Here is a 20,973-nt window from a genome sequence, read left to right as displayed (position 1 = left end):
CCGTAGGCATTTAATCTGCCTGTATCAATTCTGCCCACAATCTTAACTCCACCAAGCACCAAAATTGCCCGCCTGACTCTCTTTTTAAAAATGAGAAATATTCTGTGTAATGTTTACCACTGTCTGAAAGCTCCTGAGGAATTGTACATTAAGAAAAGCCTGCGCTTGTCTTACGGTAGTTTTCGATACCTAAATACACATACACAGGTAGATGAAAAATCTTCTATGTTACATATATAATACAATATTCCAGGTACACAGTAGAAGAAAATAAGAATACCTAGATCCATCACAATGCCACTTATCCAGGTGTCTAGTAATCCTCTTCTCCAGTTTATTTGTTGTTTCTAGGACTGAAATTAGGACAAAAAGGGATTAATTTCTTGACCAATAATCTCATTCTTACTAAAGCTTTTCATGTATAAAGGCTTAAAGGATTGAGTCAAGTCATCATTCAAAGTTTCTGAAACAGAAACTATTATATTTAGGAATATTTTTTTATATTAATTGTTCTTTCCGTAACTATGTCACATTTCAGTTGAAAAACATTTGCTATCCTATACTACAGTTATCTCAAATATATTGGTGGATTGCATGTTACAGAAAAACTGGGACAAGTGCTTTTTATCCTCTGTCATAAAATTAAAATGCATTCTTAGCCCTGCAGAAAAATATGATAGAAAGAAAGGTAGCCAAGCAGTTAAGGCAACTCAAAAAGGAAGAGGCAGTCCAAGCACGGCAATAGTCTAGCTACTAAGAAAATTTATTCCACCTGAAACCAGAACAAGTGTAGACCTGCAAATCAATTTCTAAACTAAATGCTCATTCATTGTTAGGTAAAAGACTCCCAGAAATGAATGAACGTCTCTCCAACATTTTATCCTGTAAGTGCCCTTGGGGCAAATTTTACTGTCATGCATCAAGCATAGCAAAACTATTTCAAGAAGCATAGATAGGTTTTTGTGATGTATGAAGACTGAAGTTACTTATAATGCCTCAGTATTACAAGACAGCAAAACAAACCAACTGCTAGGATGAAGATATCTGTTATCTGCTTGATTAGAGCTTGAATCTTTTTAAAATCAATTTATACACATGACTGTGTATCCAAGGTGACAGTACACATCCCTTACTTAGATGTTCTGGTATGGTAACAGTTATATGGGTGCATCTGCTTTAAATATGTACCTGATTATAGAAGTCCTTGACTTACTGAATTGACTAGTGAAATTTCCATTGACTTAATGGAAATATGATTTGGTCTCTGCCTCTAGATTTAGAAGCTGTCACTCACCCTTTCCTCTGATTTAATATCTTCATCTTTATTTAAAATTCTGCATTTTTATTTCTATCTTATTTTTGCAGTATTAGGGAAAACTAAACATTTTAATACAGAAACCTTCCTTTTCTGACTTGAAGTCATAATAGCACATTAATTTTCCTTTCTGTAACAGGTCACTTGGGGCTTACGAATATGTGTATATAACTAATGATTTTTTAAAATAAAACTTTTTATGTGACAACAGTTTAAAAATCTCTCAACTACCACATAAGTTTTAATTAGCATAATTGAATAAGTCAAATAGATCAGCAAGATACTGTTACTGGCTATGCTAATTCTAAAAAAAAATGCATTATAGTTGCTTTGTATTGTTGTTCAGTCAGTTCTGCATGAACATAGTTTTTAAATATAAGATTTTGAAGGATTAATATTTAAATCTTTCTCCTGAAACAGGTACTCTGAAAACTCACATAAAGAAGTCATGTAAAGGGTAATGCACTTTCTGGTAGCATTAGCAATCATATTTTACCTGAACAGCTGTACTGCGTGTGCAAGCAAGATTTTGGTAGTGGGGAGACTACTGGGGTGGCTTCTCTGAGAAGCTGCTGCAATCTTCCCCCATGTCCGACAGACCCAGTGCCAGCCAGCTACTAGCCAAGGCCGAGCCATCAGTGGTGACGGTAGCACCTCTGGGGTAATGTATTTAAGAAGGGAGGAAAAATCTACTGCACAACAATTGCAGTTAGAGAGAGCAGTGAGAATATGTGAGAGCAAGAACTCTGCAGAGCCCGAGGTCAGCGAGGCAGGAGGTCCCAGAGCAGGAGCAGAGGTTCCCCGCAGCCCCTGGGGCAGCCCCTGGGGAGGCAGCTGTGCCCTGCACCCAGGGAGCCCCACGGGGGAGCAGAGACCCACCTGCAGCCCGGGGGGACCCCACGCCAGAGCAGGGGGATGCCCCGAGGAGGCTGTGACCCTGCGGGAAGCCCGCGCTGAGCAGGCTCCTGGCAGGACCTGAGGACCCACGGAGAGAGGAGCCCGGGCTGGAGCAGGTTTGCTGGCAGGACTGGTGACCCCGCGGGGGACCCAGCCTGGAGCAGGTTGTGAAGAGCTGCAGCCCGTGGGAAGGACTCACACTGGAGACGTTTGTGGAGGACTGTGTCCTGTGGAAGGACCCCACGCTGGACCAGGAGAAGAGTGTGAGGAGTCCTCCCCTGAGGAGGAGGGAGCGGCAGAGACAGCGGGTGATGAGCTAACCACAACCCCCATTCCCCATCCCGCTGCACCGCTCAGGGGACAGGTAGAGAAAATCGGCAGTAAAGTTGATCCCAGAAAGAAGGGAGGGGGAGGGGGAAAGTGTTTTAAGATTCAGTTTTATTTCTCATTATCCTACTCTGATTTGATCGGTAATAAATTAAACTAATTTCCCCAAGTCGAGTCTGTTTTGCCCATGATGGTAACTGGTCAGTGATCTCTCCCTGTCCTTGTCTTCTGTTATATTTTCTCTCCCCTGTCCAGTTTAGGTGGGTACTCTAGATCTCCTACTTTAATGTAGGAGAGCTGTTTTTAGCCAAGAGTTTCCCCATCAGGGAAGAAATTATTTTATGGCTTGGTCTGGGTTTTTTATTTGATCTTGCAGTAAAGGAGAAGTGGAAAAATGGTTCATAAACAATTATTACACTGCTTGCCAACTTTGCCATGTTTTTACATTGACCAAAGGTTTTTTTAGACATTTCTGAAAATTACTACTCACTCTAGTACCTTACTGCAGTGTAGGTTAAGTAAAAGCTGAATACATATCTACTCAACTGATGTATTTCAACATATAAACATTGATTGTTGACCATTGTAGAGCAGTATTTTAGTGATTAGACTTACACAGCTGAGAATCTGATCAACTTTTTTTAGCTCTGAGAAGAAGAAAAGTAAAAACTAAAAATGTTTCATAAAAAAATAATGAGCACTTGGAACTCCACTGGTGTTTACAGATGGGACACTCCTGGCTCCTGTCTTTCAGATGTGCCCAGCAAAGCACAGGTGGGATGGCATTTCTTATCTGCAGAAGCCATCTTTCTGTTAATTGGTGTAAAAGCCTGAGCTTCTAGAGCAGTATGAAGTGGATTTATTTTCTTTTTTTCCTATGGCTTCTTGCCTACACCCTCCCCCTCCCAAAGTCAAGCAGGCTAGTTGTGATGGTTGGCATTAGAGCCCATCCAAGAACTACAAGAGCAGGGACAGCTGGCAGTGGTCCTCAACAATAACAACCAAGTGAGTTGTCATAGGCCAGGGAAGGCAAGATGGGAAGTAAAAAATGAAGTAAACAGTAGCTTTCCCACAGCACAGAGGGAAAGAGCTTGTGGCAGCCAAGCATTTCTCATGACGTCTTGTGGAGCTGTAGCCAAATAAAGACTCCATGTTTGAATTTAAAGATGGATGCTTATAATGCAAGTCAAATGGAAAGACTGTTAGTCCCTATCATTGCTTTTGGGGTATGTTACATTAACAATACCCTTGGGCAGTACAACTCTGTCCTATCCATGACATGCAGGAATGCTCTCTTGGTTTGGCTTGTGGCAATCCCAAATGGCAGTTCAAATGCAAACTCAATTAATAGAGATTGTGGAGGAAAAGGTGGCAGAAAATAGTGTTACTTTATGGACAAACATTATGTAAAAATGTCATGAAAGTTTAGAAACTGCAGTTGTTCATGAAAGACTTAAATTATCGTGTATTGTAGTATGCACTGGTGACACTAGGAACGATTAAGCTCAATTTAGGTTGTTTAAGTTTATCTTTAAGGGAATGTAATTTTGGCTTGGTGGGTGGTAGAATTACAGAAGAGAGACTTTCTTTTTTAATATAGAGCACCTGGTCAAAGAAAAATACAAAAACACAGTCAATGCCATTAGTGACAAAGTTTTATTTTTGTTATCTTCTCTCAAGATCTTTTTCTAAACCCAACATATTTCATTTTCTGTTCTTTAAAAATTTTAAAACTAATCAAAAGAAATTTACAAAAAGTTCAACTTAAACAAAATGAGCCTCCCAAAATACACACAGGGTAAATTTGTTCTTTCTAACCAGTTCTGGTATAGAAATATGATGCAATTCATTTAACTTTTGGGTATAGTTTACTGATTTTAATTCTAAATTTATTTCCTTTTATGGGGGTTTTTGTCACTAACACTTTTTGAGTACATTTCAGACAAGATAGCAGGTATCTCTAAATAAAAGGTAATTATTTTTTAACAAAAAATACATGCTACAACTTAAAAGCTATGTCCTTGAAAATAGAAAAGTATTTATCAGGTAAAAGTATGTTGCACACTAAGGGAAAACTTATTTCATAACTTTATATTGTTTAAATAGAACATTATGTGCTTTTCCAAAGGTTTTTTGGAGTATTAGGTGTGCTCAGAATGTCTAATCCTCTAAAACTTCCCTCGTAAAAATAGGCTTTTTAATATAAGTAGTCTTTCTTTCAGCTTAAATGGCGTATCTAGATGCAAGAGTTTAGGTTTCGTAGGCCTGTCTCTTCCTTTTACTGGTTTCCATTACATGCTTTAATACAGCTAAGAGCTCATCACATCTGGGAATGAGTCAAAGTTGTCTAAGTATCCTGTTTCCTACTTGGTAGACCTCCTACTTGAAACCTTCTTCACAGTCTTTTTACTCCATTCATTTTTGATGACCAGAGAAGAACATGTATATTAGTTTGAAACAGTGTTTAAAATAAACCAAATCGCTTCAGTTTGGAGCTCTGACAATTAAAACAGGCTATTTCCCTTCACAGTTTTACTGAGGTTAATATCAATATCAGAAATTACTGAGGGCTCATTTCATGTAATCATTACGTAAGTAGTTAAATTGCAGAAAAAACATCTCTTGGTAAATATTCCAGTTTAATATTCCATTTCAGAAATGTTTAGGCTACATGAGATAATTGTGGGTTTGGTTTTTTTTCTGTAGTGCTTATTGTGGAGAATTTAACTGAACAACTTGATGAAAAATACTTTGTTGTTGCAGATGATCTCTTATGAATATAAAATTCAGGAAATTCAAGATTGTGGTTCCCACAGCAACCATGACTTGTTTCTTGGCTTCTATTTAGGGTTTAGAATTACTGGGCTAAACGCTGCTCCCAGTTCCCCTGACTTTTCCCATGTTGATGTGGAAGCTGAGATGAGAACTTGGCTCGGGATTTGTGGGTAACTTTTTTGTCTGAGTATGTTTCTATTTCCAATTTGTCCAAGATATGGTTGTGTGGGAATAATTACTCCATCTTTTTAATCTTTAAAATATTTTTTCAAGACTAACCATTTTCAACATTCATTAAAACTTACATAGTTCAATATTGTACAGACATTATCCCTCATTTTACTTCTGCTGGGTATATATGGTAAGTATTGTGATTATTTTTTAATGAAGCATGTGCAAGGAAATCAAATGTCTGGGAAAATGTCTCCTTTGTGATCGAGGATGTAGAGTGACTCAGAGACCTGAGTCCTTCTAACTTGCCTATAGTGATGATGCAGGAGGAAATTTAATCTGTCAGAGTGGGTTGTAGTAAGCTTTAAGGAAGGTCCTCAGTCACCTGCAGCTATCTTAGGATACTCAACTAAGTTTTTAGAAAAACTTTTGTTCAGCAATTAAAAACAAAATGAAGAGGAAAACACTTTCTTCATGGTGTCAACTATCTTCTACCACCATCAGGTATATCTCTTAAAACGTGGTCTGAAGTGGTCACTGCAATACCTTAATAAGCAAATTTTCAAATACTATATCTAATGATGAGCAGCATGTGTGTAGCGGAATTGGGCATTTCAACTGCTTGTTTAAATTTAAAACATGAGACATACTCTGGTCTCTAGGATGCACCTGCCTATTGGATAATCACAATTTAAGTCTCGACAATTGTGAGTCAAGCTCAAAAGCATTTGAATATTTGGTTTATATCGCTTTACGGGGTTTTTAAACTACTGTAAGGAATGTTGTGAGCTTTTTTTGAATTGAATGGTAATCAAAAAAAATGTTCCTATAGGCCTTTTATTAAAAATAGAGGTCCCTTCTAGTTTAAGACAAACGTGATAACATTTCAGGTAGAAAATTTTTGCAGGAAAGGATAGAGTATAAGTTGTTAAAAAGTGGATACTTAAGAGGAGTATTCAACTGTGGCTGTAACAATACTGTTAGCTTCTCTTTGCTATAACCTAAAATAAGCCCACTGTTTTCTTCTGTTTTTCCTTCAGACATAGGAAAGGAGAAAGACACATACACAGATGATTCAGAACATGGAAATTATGATGCTCGTACAGATCAGTCATTGCTCATTCAAAACAAGCTTACCAGACAGAAAACAGAACCTCGGACTAAATCATCTTTAAAGGTAACAGACACAAAACTTTATTCAATTGTATCGTGTGTCAGAATGTGCGTAAATATTTTTAAAATATAATTTTGAAGGGATTAGATAAAGTGCAGCTTAAATAGGCATCTCATAGTAAGAAATTTAAGTGGCTCTCATATTGTAGTTTGACCTATAGAATCAGTGAATGGAATTCTCTGTACCAAAAGCAACCAAAATTATATAGAATCAAGGATTCCAATGATTTGTATGGACTCATCTATGAGGGAGTAGCCTTCTTTCAAGAATTTTACATTGCATAGAATTTAGAACATAAGATTCCCGTCATGGATTGGAATTTGTGTCAGCTGTGAGGGCTCAAGAAATTATGAGAATTTAGAAGAACTAAGTTCATGCAGCATATGATTAGTTGAGAGTGATCTAAAGTGTAGGATTTTCCTTCTAAGCAAAATCCAAGTGGTAACTAGGCACATTGGATGAAAGATAAAATTCACTGCTGTACAGGAGAGTGTAGGAGTATTTCCAGGAACCTCAACTAAAGCACTGGAAAGCCATCTCACCAGATAAAACAGACATGTTATCTTGCTTAGTAATTACCTAATCACAGTATTCATCACAATGTGTTTTCTACAGCAGTTCATCCACTATAATGCCAAAAAGTAATGACAGATTTTCAGTTCAAAATATGTGTGTTTTTTGTTCTCACTTTGGACTGGAAAACCCTTAATTCTCCTTTTCGTTAAAGCATAATTGCTTGTAAATGTATGACAAATGACCTAACCTCAAGAAGTTCTGAATAATTTTCTTCTTCAAGCAGTGGAAGCAGTGTATTCTGCAGCACAATTTTTTTAGTAGCAATTCTCTGATTTTTTTTTTTTTGGCATAGAAAGGCACGAATAATCCCATGCTACAAATCTAGAAATGCTTCAATTGCTTTAAGGTTCTGTGTATCCTTTTCAGCGGGCCATTATACAGATCTGTATCATGCCTATGGCACTTGGTGATTTTAGCATTGAATGCATGTTTCAGGAGAGTCCTGTCACTGTTGTAAAGCTTGTTCTCTCAGTCACACTGATCTTCGTTACCACATTAATTCATTACCACAGGATTCTGGAGCACAGGTAGCAGGGTGATGTGATCTCTGAGACTTGGTTTCATGGGATCTTTTTAGAAGAAAACTCCAAGAATAATAGCTATCTAATAACTTTTAGGTAGGTTTACAGGTAATTGTATTCACAGATCGGTGATCTGTGACATGAAAATGAAATGTTGATAATGACACAGAAGGATTATACTGTAATCTAAGATGTTGCCATGAGAACTTCTTGTGTTCATAGGTTTTTAGGCTGTTTCTTCAAGGCTAGCTGAATTAAGACAGCAATAATAATGGATGTTCTTGTTTGATTTTGGTGACAGACAAAACCCTTTATGTTAAATGTGGCCTAAAAGACAGAAAAAATAATGTGGAATGTGCAGAATTTAGACTATGTGATAGAGCACTAAATATTACTAATAACGGTTAAGGCCACTACCAAAAATATCTAGTAAAAGATAATGTTTATTTAGTAAAAGCATTTCATTGTGCTAAAGCAAATTTTTTTTTTTTTTTTTGTATTTTCATGTAAAATATAAAATCATCACTAGCTGTGTTTTCTCCAAGCCCTGCATTCAGGACTCATAGGCAGGCAGTAAGCTGACTTTCTTTCAGGGTTTAAAAAGGAGCCTTGTGTTTTTATTAAGTTTAAACAAAAATGCACTTTTTATGTCTCAATCTTCATATGTCCTGACCTACTGAACAAAGTGCTTCAGAGTTCAAAAACAGTCTTCTGCAGCTACATCTGGCTTTTAGCCTTAACAACTCCTTTTATCACAACAACTACTTTGGAAACTTCCTTCTGCTTGTGTACTGTTTTTGCAAATGAGGCAAGCAAGCAGGATTCTCCTCCTGTTTACTGTTTGCCTGTGTCCACAGGAAAAAAAGCAGAGGGGATTTAGATTAGTCTTAAATTAGAAAAGAAGGTTACTGTTTTGCCTTTGGATTATTGTACAAGTCTTCGTGGCAATTAGTGGAAAATATCTAAGGGAGACTTCTTCCCAAAACGGATATAAAACTAGCAGAAGGACGCTTCTAATTCTGTTTGAGACTGTTGAAAGCAGAGATGACTGCAGCTATACAGCTGGTAAGTACTCTTATATATTTGGAAAAGGAACTGATCTGTCATGATAAAAAAAGTGACCAGAAAATGAAAACGAGAAACACTGCATTGGCAAAGTGTACAAGGATAAAAGCGTATTGTTCTCTGCTTGTTACTGATTCCTAATTTAGGCTTGCTTTGGAAGGGTTGTTTTACACTTGAGAGACTCGGGGGGAAAAATTGCTAAAAATGTTATTTTCAGTTAATGCTTAACATTATTTGTCTTAGTGATGAGCCACTTGAATACTTCAGCAAAAACAAACTTGTCTTGCTGACATGATGAAAGCCAATACACATTTTTTTCAGGAATTGTGTAGTATTTCAGATCACATACACGATGCATCACTTTTCATAAATCTCATCTGTACTGCTGCAGTTTTAAAGGTTTAGAAATAGGTAATTTCGATACCGCATCTGGATGCCAACACTCATCTTGATAGTCATCTACTTTTCTTGTTTCTTTGATTACGATTTATAACTCATAATCTCCTTTATTATAGGCAGGTATAATTTCAGAATCCACAGATTTCATACTGAAAGATTGTGAGTTGTTCAGACCCATTATCCATCTCTGCTATCTTTTCATCACCCACTGCTGTTGAGATTGTGTAGAAAGTTTGACTTCATGTATGTGATTCTGTCAAGGGATCTTTGTGCAGAGGAGTGATGCCAGCAAGTGGCTGCTGAGCAAAGTATGGAACGAGTCGTATCTGTCTTTGCAAGGGAAATAGAGGAAATGAGAAGATCCCTGGCTGGAAAGCTGATATTTGGAATGTTCTGGTTTCACTAAGAAAGGAAAGCAGGCTTAAACAGACTTTATCACTTGAATGGAAGGCAACATTGGTCCAGAGAAGCCGCAATGTCAGCAGCAGTGGATTCTTTTCTGTACCAATTACTATCACATGTATGGTGGCAAGATAGGAATATTTCAGAAATTACACTTCACTTCCTTTTCATTCACTGCATTGCTGTTACTCTCTTGGATCTGACGAATTTTTTATCAGATGAATTTTTTATCTAGGTAGTGTCTTTTGATATCTGCCAAGACAGGATTTTTAGAACAAAGTTCAGATTTCACTATGGATTCAGGAACTATAAAGAAATACTGCCTACACAGTGGCTTAGTTTACTGCCTTTTTCTGGTATCCGCTGATACCCACTCTAATACTGCATGTCCAGACTAGCTTTGTGTTGGATAGGATCTGAAACAATTTCTCTTTCAGTCTTCAGAAAAGTTACATATGAGGAGTTTGAAATAAGATCTTAAATAAGCAGTTGGCCAAAACATATGCAGGATAGTATCTAATGAGCTAAACATATTGTTGAAAATTCATTATAAGTTGAGCAAAACTCGGTATGTTCAGTGTAGATTATTACAGTGGTTATTAAAGGGTAATCTACCCGTGAAAACCTGAAATTCATTGTTTAGGCATTTTACTGGATTATTTGAGATTTTGAACGTATCTATTCGTCTCTCTCCTGCAAAAGAAATGTATTGCTAACAGAATTTCATGGTGGTTTTGAAAAATGGAGTAAATTAAATGTGATATCTGCAGAATAAAAATTTTCTTCAATCTTAATGTTTTATTTTCCATACTTTTGCAGGGATTATTTTCTGTTTTCATTTTTCCTGGTTAAGGCCGTGACTTTCAGTGTTGCACAGATTTGTGCTATATGTTCTAATCCTGTCAATTTATTGCTAATTTCACATACATTAGTTCACTCATAATCCTGTGCCTACATTCAGTGGAAGTCAGGCATACATGCTGAAAGAGAATATTTGCTAATAAAAATGTTTTAGTGTATAAATAAGCACAAGACGTCAGCTGACAACGGTATGCTGGAAAGGAGAATGGCAAAGGGAATCTGGTAGATAAGGAGCAGTCCACAAATGCAGTCTAACAGCACAAAAGTAAATAAAGTTGAAAAGGCATGATAACAGTTAAAATCATTATCCCGGAATAGAATAACATGATAAAGTGCAACAAAAGTAAATTTCCTTTATGCTTCTGGTGCATGGCTCTCATCTGCTGCGAGGTTTTGTTTAAAAAGGAAAAAAAGCTCAGAAAATATTTCAGGACACGCAGGGAAAGTAGTAAGTAACTTTATCATAAAGATGAAAGTTTTAAAAAATAAACATGTAAAGAAAAATTTTCAGTGGTTATGTCAGTATGCTTCTTAAGGCCTCCCTGTTAGTCCTAAAGAGCAAACAGAAGTGGTTGAGTATTAAAAACGGGAAGCCTTCTCCTGTCTCCAAACATCCTCCGTTGCTGCTTCCTCAGACATTAACACTGAACAGACTTCTTTCAAAATTTTGCAGATTGGCTAAGCCTTCTCCTTTCCTGAAGCAAAATGTATTTTTCATATTATATACAAATGTATTTTTCATGCACACTCTGTAAGTCTGAGCAGAATGAAAATGGAAAAGAATGTCCTCTGTGAAGAAGCTAAAATAATTACTAATTCTTTAGTTTACTCCTCAAGAGTTTTATTAGGAAGGTCAGGTATTTCTGGAAGCATCTTCTCTGTTCAGAAAACAGCTAGGTTCTGCACAATACAGTGTAGTATACACAGAAATACATTAGCATGGGTAATTACAGCAGCCTGTCATGTTAACCAGGCTGTGTTGTCTTTGATGCCCAAGATAGTTTGGATGTCTTTGCATATGCAAATATGTCCTCAGTTTTCTTTCCTAGGTTATTATGCTCATGGTTATTTGCAAAAGAAAAAAAAAAACGCAAAAGAATATACACTTAAAATCAATCAATCAATCTATATTTTTGGAATTAAGTATTTGAAAGGATGAATGTAGTAAAGCTATTTCTGGTTTATCCATTGCAAAAGCCTTCAAATGCAAAAAGATGATTGCGAACTTAGTTGTGTGCTTAGAAAATTTCTCATAAAACACACCTTAAGTGTCTTTTAATCAAAGTATGATTTTTTTAAATCAAAAAAATGCATTTCGTACTATTTTAAAATATTTTCACAGCTAATTCCGTGTAATTCACGAAGTTTGTAACCTTGTTGGGGTCCTAGGTTTGATTTTTAAACATCCTGAAACAAAGCAAACATTAATTAAGAATCTCATTTTTGTTCATGGAAATAAGCCCATTGTAGTTAGCATCAGAAATGTATTGATTTCCAGAAAATACTTAAAGGTAGGAGTTGAGTCATAAACTCTGAATGTAGACACTAACCCCTGAGATGGTGGCGTTCTTCAGTGTGAATGCTACTGAAGATATTAATGCAAAGTTCATGGTGATGGTGTGAAGGAGAATTAGTAATTAAACTGGGTGGTGTTCATTAATCAGACAGTAATCCTTCTACTTAATTGCATCTTGTGAAGTTCTAGGAACAAAGATAAATTATATTGGCAGAAAGTTTTATTTTATGAGAAATAAAAATTCTACTCAGAGTGAAGAACAGGAAAGCTGTTCAGGCAGCCTTTGCAGTTGTAGGTAGTTACCGTGCCCAGGGATTTCACGCTTCAGGCTTTACCTCTATCAGAATTCTTACCCTAGTTCCTGAAATTGTTTCCATGGCTACTTCTGTGTTATACATGATCTAATAGCCCTGAACTCATTCATTATTATCTCTAAAACACCTCCTGAAAACCAAGACATGAAGAGATACAGAAAACTTCTTTTCTTTGCCCTACTTTTGATAACCAGAGTGTTCTGCATTGGAAGCTTCGTTCTCCTCTCCTTACTCCTCCATTGCAAGGTGATTTTCCTTGCAAGTCTACAAACTGATTTTTTAATATATATATGCACACACCCCTGCACACACACATAAATATAGGATGTTCAATACAGTCCTGTTTGGGCTGTAAGACCCCATACCAATCAACTTTATGGTGGTGTTTACAAAAGTTTTATGTGTCAGCAGTAGGTCAGATAACATGTTGTTGTTTCCATGAGGAAGTGAATACATTTCAAAGACTGTTTACTTGTCTTTCATTCTTTCTCCAATGTTTTCTGGTTCCACAACTTTTCCATGCATCTTTGTCTCTAAAAAAAATGCTCCTGGTGAGGTGGTGCTATTACTGGATTCAGTTCTTCCATTTCCAGTAGCATCACTTTTTCTACTAGTGGATTCTTCCTTCTCTTCTTACAGTTTCTCTGGGCAAAACCACAAGACATCAAAGTAAGTCTCTCTAGTGCTTTGTTTCGTTATTGGTAAGAGTTTATCAAAGTGATTTCTCTCTAGCAGATTTAGCTGTCAGAATTTGCAAGCTGCCTTAGGAAGGAAATAAATTTTGTTCCAAACATCATCACCGTGAAGTAGAAAGATTATGGGGGGAGAAATTACAACAAATTTGGGTGCAGATTTTAAAAGAAGATCTCTGCTGCGAGTATCCATCTATCTTTTGGATCCCAGATACTAGTCTGTTGGTATATTTACTTTCCTTTACATAATTTTACAAATGAAAATCCAAATAACACCACCCACACAGAGGAAGGTTGAACTTCATCCTGTCTACTGTAGAGGCAAAATAAACATCATGCTGTGGAGGCTTAATTCTTGTGTACTGTTTCAGTTGGTACTTATGTAAGTGAAATGCTTCTGTTGTTGATTATGACTGAGAATTTATATTCTATATATGTTCATATAAATGTGAAACTTCCTTATATCCTTTTCATTAAGGAGATGATGGGCCTTTGATGTCAGAAATTGAAACACAGACTCTTCACTGCCTGAGCTACACTTCAGGGTAACAGTTGTTTCTCCCTGTATGGGTACCTTGGGTCAAAATAACCTGCTCCAGGCTGAGTCCAGTGTGCTCTGTGTGTGCTGCCAGACTAGGACTCATGTTGTGCTTTTACTGTTGTTTTATTTATAGCTATTGATTGTGAGGGTAACAGGTGAAACTAATTTTTAGATATATTATAAAGCGATTTATGAAGCACATCAGCAGCAAACTACTAACAGATGGCATTAAAATAAATAGTTGTCAGCCTCTCTGTTTATGTGTATATATGTATCATATAGGTAGAAATCACGCTCCTTTTCATTGCCGTTGCTGGCAAATTTCAGGAAACTGTAAAGCAAATCATGAAATATAATTATGAAAGGTCTTGTTCCCTGCTTTTCATTTAGCATTTATGTGTTAGATAATGGTAATGAAAATCTTTTATGTGAAACGAACAGGTTAGACAATTTCTTTCATGTCAGACTTGTTTTAGTGGATGTTGATAGAATAAATTCATTTATTAAAATAAACATATGTATAATAATGTATCTTTTCCTAGGCTAAATTCGCACTGAAATACTTTCAATTTTTGCCTGAATGAAAATTCCCTTGTTGCTATTCCAACCAGAATCAATAATGACATGCATTTAAGTAGACATTGAGTTCATCAATCGAATTGTCCGAAGCAAAGCTTCACAGGTTTGCATCTCAGTTATCTGTCCTATTTCATTGTGTAAGACAATCGCTCCAGGGTGGGCTTCCCGCAGGGTCACAGCCTCCTTGGGGCGTCCCCCTGCTCTGGCGTGGGGTCCCCCCGGGCTGCAGGTGGGTCTCTGCTCCCCCGTGGGGCTCCCTGGGTGCAGGGCACAGCTGCCTCCCCAGGGGCTGCCGGGGAACCTTTGCTCCTGCTCTGGGACCTCCTGCCTCGCTGACCTTGGGCTCTGCACAGTTGTTTCTCTGACATATTCTCACTCATCTCTACGGCTGCAAGTGCTCTTGTGCAGCAGCTTTTTCTCCCTTCTTAAATAGGTTATTCCAAAGGCGCTACCACCATTGCTGATGGGCTCAGCCTGGGCCAGCGGCGGGTCTGTCCTGGAGCCAGTTGGCTTTGGTTTGGTCAGACATGGGGGGAAGCTTCTAGCAGCTTCCAGAATCCACCCCTGTAGCACCCCCCCTGCCAAGCCCTTGCCACACAAGTCCAGTATAGGTATTTGTCAAAATGCAATTGCCTGTAGCAGATAAAGCTGCAATACAAGTAGATGAGCTTGGGAAAGGGATAGAGAGGAAGAATCTTGAAGCACCATCCCCATGTGAACCAGAGGACTGAAAGCTCAAAGAGAGGAAGGGAGGGAGGATCCACAGCTGTCCTTGGTGCTCTCTCTGCAGTTAGGTACCTTATGGTCATGCCTCTGTGTGAGAACACTGTAGTCTATAAATCACACATCCACAAAAAAAAAAAAAAAAAAAAAAAAAAAAAAAAAAATTATAAAATCAAATGCACTTGTAGAGATTTTGTCAGCCTTTGAGGACTTGCTGCTATGTTAGCCTTGTTGAACTTGTCAGTGGTTGAGTGAAGGTCAAGTGAACGGTTGCAACAGATATGTTGCATCTACATTTCTTTCTGGTTAACCTCTGAATTTACCTAGGTAGTGCATATTATTCATTAACTTAAACTTTTCACGGGTATAAGGTCGAAAAAAAGGAAATTATACTGTTACGTTACAGTGCATAGCAGGTCCTTTACTCTTATATGAATTTAAAATTTGCTTACTGTTTTGGGAATGATTCCAACTCACTCTTCTAGAATATTTGTTTCTATGTGTGTGGTACAAAATTGGTAAAAGTTTAATCTACAGAGCAGCACAGTAGACTGAAATCAGTGGAGTTGAAAAAGTTGTAATTTCTGTGAATTGTGCTGTTTGAATTAATTGGGGAGAGAAATAGCCTGTAAAGCAGCTGTTTCCACTTTGTAAAGAGGGCATTGCTTATTAATTAGAATCTGAAACATAGTTTCTTGAAAAAGTTCTTCGTGTTGGCTAAATCCAAGGAAATTCTTCTTGTACCATAGTTGAATAGAAATGCAAACTCTTTTTCATTTGTAACTTTGCCAAATATTTGCATTATACTTTCATTTAACTTTTTTTTGTTTGAGCAAAAGCTTCTTTTTCTAGGTTAAATTGATCAATTTGATTTGTCTTGTGTTACCTAAACTTCAGCTGAATGATAATGTCAGTATTTTGAATTTTACACTTCTTTCAGACTTCAAAGCAGTGTGTCATGTTGTTGTCACAAGCTAGGAGTTAGCCAAAAATGCTGACAAGTAATAAAGAAAACCAAGGAGCTGCCGGAGATCTGTAGTAGCAAAGCCTCTGGTCATATTTCACTCTGATGCAAACCTGCGTGTTACAATTCTGCATTATGAGCAAGTTTACTGTTGAGTGAAGAAGCGCTTCCCAGCCTCAGTACACAAATAGATAAGATTTAAAGTTCTTGTATTTAAAGATTTGGGAAGAACAAGGTGAAGTGAAAAAATTGTGTTTGCAAGCTGAGCTCTACAGCACTACTCTGAAAGGAATTTTTCAAATCAAACTTAAATTTAAGTTTTCATAAATGTTGGAAAGCTGATCAGGTGGATACTGTTTCAGAAAATCTGGAAAACTGAGAAGGTAGAGAGGATGAGGAAGATTGGAGAGGAAAACAAACATTGATCAGTCATTTTTATACCCGTTTTTCAGGTGAAAGAGGAAATCTTGAATAGAGGAAAGTAAGGGCTTTGCACAAAATACTTCTGATGCTTTTCTTCTCCACTGTGTTGAGAAAAAGGTGAAAGAATGAATCAGAGATTTATTGGTTCAAACCAGCAGAAATCATAAATGTGCTTAGCCTGAATACCCGTTGTACTAACAGACTGATTCACTGTGTTAGGTGTGGGTAGTGCCCAGTATACCTTGCCTGATACGTGCAATTGAAATTACTGCTCCCGTTTTTCTGTACACATTATGAAGCTCCTTCAGATCAGTTGAAAAAACACCGAAATCACTAGATGAATTCTTTTACTGGCACAGGTATTCCTGCTAATATAGGTGGACCACATTGCTTGAGAATTGCACTAAAGTAAAACTAGTGGTGCCAGTTGCATTAAAGTGAATCAGTCCTGAAATCGATCGAGTATAGCTCAGGTTCACTGCACGATTGTGGTAAGTGGCTTCACTATTGCACTTCTCAACCTGTGCTGGTAGTACTCTGGCAGCGCTCTGAGATGAACGCATGGAAAATTTCTCTCTACTGTCAGCACAGCTCACTCTCGATTAAACATTGCCCCTGAAGAATTCTGTCTGGTGCAGATGAATCTGAGGGCATATTTGCTTACTGTTGTTAATCTGAAAAACAAAACATGTTTTTCCAAAACTGTAGAAAATCAGATGCTTTAGAAATGAGGAAAGACTAGAAATAGTAATCCAAAGGAAGGTACAAGTGTATTACAAAAAGGTGGATTTAATTTTTAGAATATCTATACAGAAATTGCACGAGCAAAAATTGTATAAGAGAAGTTGCAGATTTCGGGGAATTTTAGCCAGGCATTTTGTATCTGATTTTGCCTGCTTCAGGGACCACAAAAGCAGCTCTAGTCTGCTTTTGTGAAATACTTGCGCTGGAATTCTTCATTGTTGAAAAACAGACAAATGCCAATTCAAAGAGGAAAGAAAAGGATACCACCTTTTCTGCTTAGAAATTAAGACCTTTACCCAGGTAGTAGAAGACTCAGGTCAGTCTCAGCTTAGCCTGGAGGGATTTGAATTCACCTCTTCTGTGTTCCAAAGACAGAAATTGCTTCCGCATCTGGATCATCGCATCTGAAGCAGGTTATGAAGGTGACAGCGTAACTCTAGTCAAGTGGGACAAAGCTGAGATTTCAAACATCCATTTTGCATTTACAGACTTGTTAATAAAATGTGCAAGCAGGTGTGTACCTTGGAGTAGGTAACAATGCTTTTATGGTTAGTTTTGAAAGGTGTCATGTGGAAAAGACAGACAATTGATGTCATCACCAGCTGCTGAGGGGAAGAATAAGCTTAGCTGTTCTTAAATTGAAGCTTAATGTACTTAAGTAAAGTTCCCAGATGCGTGATGATAGACTCTGTTGTAACACTGGGTGGTCTGAGAATGATTGTTCCTTGGTTTTTGCTTTGGGAATTTAAAAAGCAGAGAAGGAGCAAGACTCTTGTTAGGTAACTTCAGTTTTTGCAGACTGAGGAGTTCTCAGAAGCACTAAATATGCAGAAAGTTGGTAATGAGATATGTGGGAGTAAGAAAAACCTTTCATGTAGAAACAAGTGATCTGGTATCCAGTATTTATACTGCTGATATGCACTATCACTTAGTCCTGTTTATCAGAGTTTGTAACTATAGGATGTAACTCTGAATATTATAACTTTCATGTCAAATAATCCAAATAGGATTAATTTCTAAGACTAGCATCCCATTGTCTAAAAGATGCAGCATTCAGAGACTTCTGGTCCCATATGTACAGGTATAATGTATCTTAGTTTAGACATACTTCTGTATGAGTGCTGCATTCTCCAGAAGATGATGATAGTTTCTCAGTTTACCTTTTCAGATTTCCAAGTCTTCGTAGTCTGACACCAGTTGATACAGTCACCGTCTATTCTGAATCATGCAAAACACAGAATGCAAAAATAGCTTCCAGCAGCAGCATGTAAAGCAGGGTTTTCTGTATCAAGGTCAGAGAATCTCTTGTGTTTGTAAGCATGGTGGGAAGGAACTAGACAAGATGTATACATTGCTAGCATGGCGTTGAAAATGCACGTCAACTAGAATATCCAGGAAAACATGCCAATCGATAGCATTTTATTAATTTTTTAGATTTATTTCTCCCTTGGAGAAAATACAGGTATGTTTGTACTATAAAATCGATATATATTTTATATATAATCATATTGCCATATTTAGTGCATTTTTCTTTTATTTTTTCCAGACTGATGCCATGGCATCATCAGGACTCTTCTTCAAGGACGGCAAAAAACGCATTGATTACATCTTGGTCTACAAAAAGTCAAGTCCACAGGTAGAAAAGAGAAGCACGTTTGAGAAGAATTTGAGAGCAGAAGGGTTGATGTTAGAACGTGAGGTGAGTCTTGTAGCTTACATGGCATAAAAACCCCTTTGTAATACTGTCATACTTCACTGAATTTATAAAAGATTCCTGACAGTCTTACAAGCCTTTCTACTCAGGCTATTCCCACCATTTGTTTAATACTTTAAAATGAATAATAACAGTTGTTTGATATTGTGTGTAGCATGTTTTGGGGATGCATGCTTATATGTGCACACACACAGAGGTGTGGTGCAATATAGAGGAAAAACTTGCAGCTCCGTATGCTTGCAGAACAGAAGAAGCTCCAGTAACTCATGTTGTTGCTTTAATATATAATCTCTATGTCTTTCAGCAGAATGCATGATACTAAATGTGTCTGTTTTTCAAAGGGTTAAGATTGTCATTATCAAGTTAATCCATCCCTAGTAACGACAGTATTAATATAAAAATAAAGGAAAACAGCCACAAAAGCAGCCTTGGATTTTTGCTGTTTCATGGATTACTTATAAACAGTCATGTATTTAGTCTGTCCTGAAGTAGAGCTCCTATACTTCATGTGTTTTTTTCCTCATTTATGCTTTCAATTCAGCAGAATTACCTTACGTAAAGCAATGAGCTTTTAACTGTTCTGAAGTACTTAAATTTCTAGCTGATAATGTGGCGTGTTGAATGTTTGTAAATAACTAACCTGACAGTGGATTAAAATTTGCTTTTAAGGTTTTTAAAAATTGTTACAGTCTAGCAGTAAAAATATCTGGGTTTGTTTTGATTTCAATAAATACCCCAATCTCAGTTGGTGTCAATTCAGAAGTATTGACACTTTAAAAAAAAAAAAAAAAATTTATAAGATTGCAGTTCTGGATACGAAGTGTTTTAATTTCTCTTCCAGTAGTATTTTTTTTATCCACTTCTTTTGAGAAATATAAAATCTGAGAAGTAGTATTATTGAACTGTGATATAACTTGATGGAACTGGTAGGTAGAATTGTGAACAATTTAAATTTTATTAATCCTTTAAATAAATTTTCTTCTGCTTACCAAAATTCGCATTATTCAGCTTTTTGGGAAGCTTAAATCAGACTCACCTCTACCAAAATATTTACTTATAAAAACTCAAGCAAATAGATCTGAGAGAAGTGTATGGAACTGAAGTGTTCGTAAGGAGAGATAAATATAGGGACCTAATGCTGTAACTCTTGTACAAATAAATCGGTGGTGAAAAACATTTGTGTAGAGCATTCTTTGTAAATTTACAAAAGATCTCAAGTTGTACAGAGATCACATTTATAAGTTCGTAGCTGATATTGCAATTCCTTAACTGTTCCCTGGAGTTCCCATTTTGGCAGAGTGGGACCTGCAGCCTTCTCTCAGCTCTTTGTATGTCTCTAGCAGCTGAGCATTATTCTCCTTAAATGGGAGACACACCAAACGGTCTTCAAACTGCTCATTTAAGATGATTTTGAGGGGATTTGAAATTAATACATCTAATCCATGTCAAAAAATGCTGCATAAAGCCTTTCTCTACTTTTGCTATGTTTATAAGCAGAGATCTGTCCCGCAGATTCCTTTCGCCAGTTACTAATTTACTCATATTATAGGGCTAGGGAGAAAAAAAAAAAAAAAAAGTTAGTACTTTTCCTTTGCCTAACTGAGAGCTCTTACAGTGTTTTCAGACTTGCATGGCCACTTCAGGCTTAAAAGCAGAATTTGACCCTGAAGAATGCTTTTAAAACAGTGAATGCCATAGAGGTTTCAATTATTAATATGTATTGGTTTGTTACTGCTTTTTACAGCCAGCTGTTACAAACAGTGATATCATGTTTGTTAAAATCCACTGTCCATGGGAGACATTGTGCAAATATGCAGAAAGAATGAACATCAGGATGCCTTTCAGGTATTGTGGAAACTCTTTTAAGAAACTTATCATTTACTGCTTAATATTGGAAGTTCATGACCTACCTTAAGGCAGTCTTTGCTGCGTTTTGGCCAGGCATGTTTATATTTAACTTACTGAGTTGATAGAGAGGAGAAACAAATAAAAGATGCTGGTTTTTTCACATTTACTTATGGTACTTGTTTTTAAACTTACCTTCCAAGTCAAATCAAGCATGTCTTTAGAAATACTGTTAGTAGTTCACACATTGTTTTGTCTGTCCTTAGTAGAGTTTCAGATATTCTCCATCTGAGCTCAAGTGTTCTCCATGATTTTAGGGTATTTCTGAAGTCTTACCTAAAGGCAAGTGAAGTGTGTCTTCTTTGTCTCCAATATAACACATACTGGCATACTTTGAATAAAATGAGATACCTTCATTTCTTGCTCATGAACTGA

The 20,973-nt window shown here is 37.0% G+C and overlaps 1 protein-coding gene across 4 annotated transcripts in view; it reads left to right on the top strand.

Moving 5' to 3' along the window:
• ANO3 (anoctamin 3) overlaps window positions 1-20,973 on the top strand; it is a 204,668-nt gene that overhangs the window by 119,343 nt on the left and 64,352 nt on the right. For 3 of the 4 annotated variants that reach the window (XM_074917955.1, XM_074917957.1, XM_074917956.1), the window contains 3 exons: window positions 6,526-6,662; window positions 18,526-18,678; window positions 20,438-20,538. In XM_074917955.1, the coding sequence (XP_074774056.1) occupies window positions 6,526-6,662; window positions 18,526-18,678; window positions 20,438-20,538 (391 nt within the window). Of the gene's footprint in view, window positions 1-6,525; window positions 6,663-8,754; window positions 8,822-18,525; window positions 18,679-20,437; window positions 20,539-20,973 lie in introns of those variants that run through there. The other variant, XM_074917959.1, reaches the window with a different exon arrangement.

The sequence above is a fragment of the Athene noctua genome, chromosome 14 (genome assembly GCF_965140245.1).
Source record: "Athene noctua chromosome 14, bAthNoc1.hap1.1, whole genome shotgun sequence".
Lineage (NCBI taxonomy): Eukaryota > Metazoa > Chordata > Aves > Strigiformes > Strigidae > Athene > Athene noctua.
Note: the sequence above shows the minus strand (reverse complement) of the source record. Positions and strands in the feature narration are given on the sequence as shown.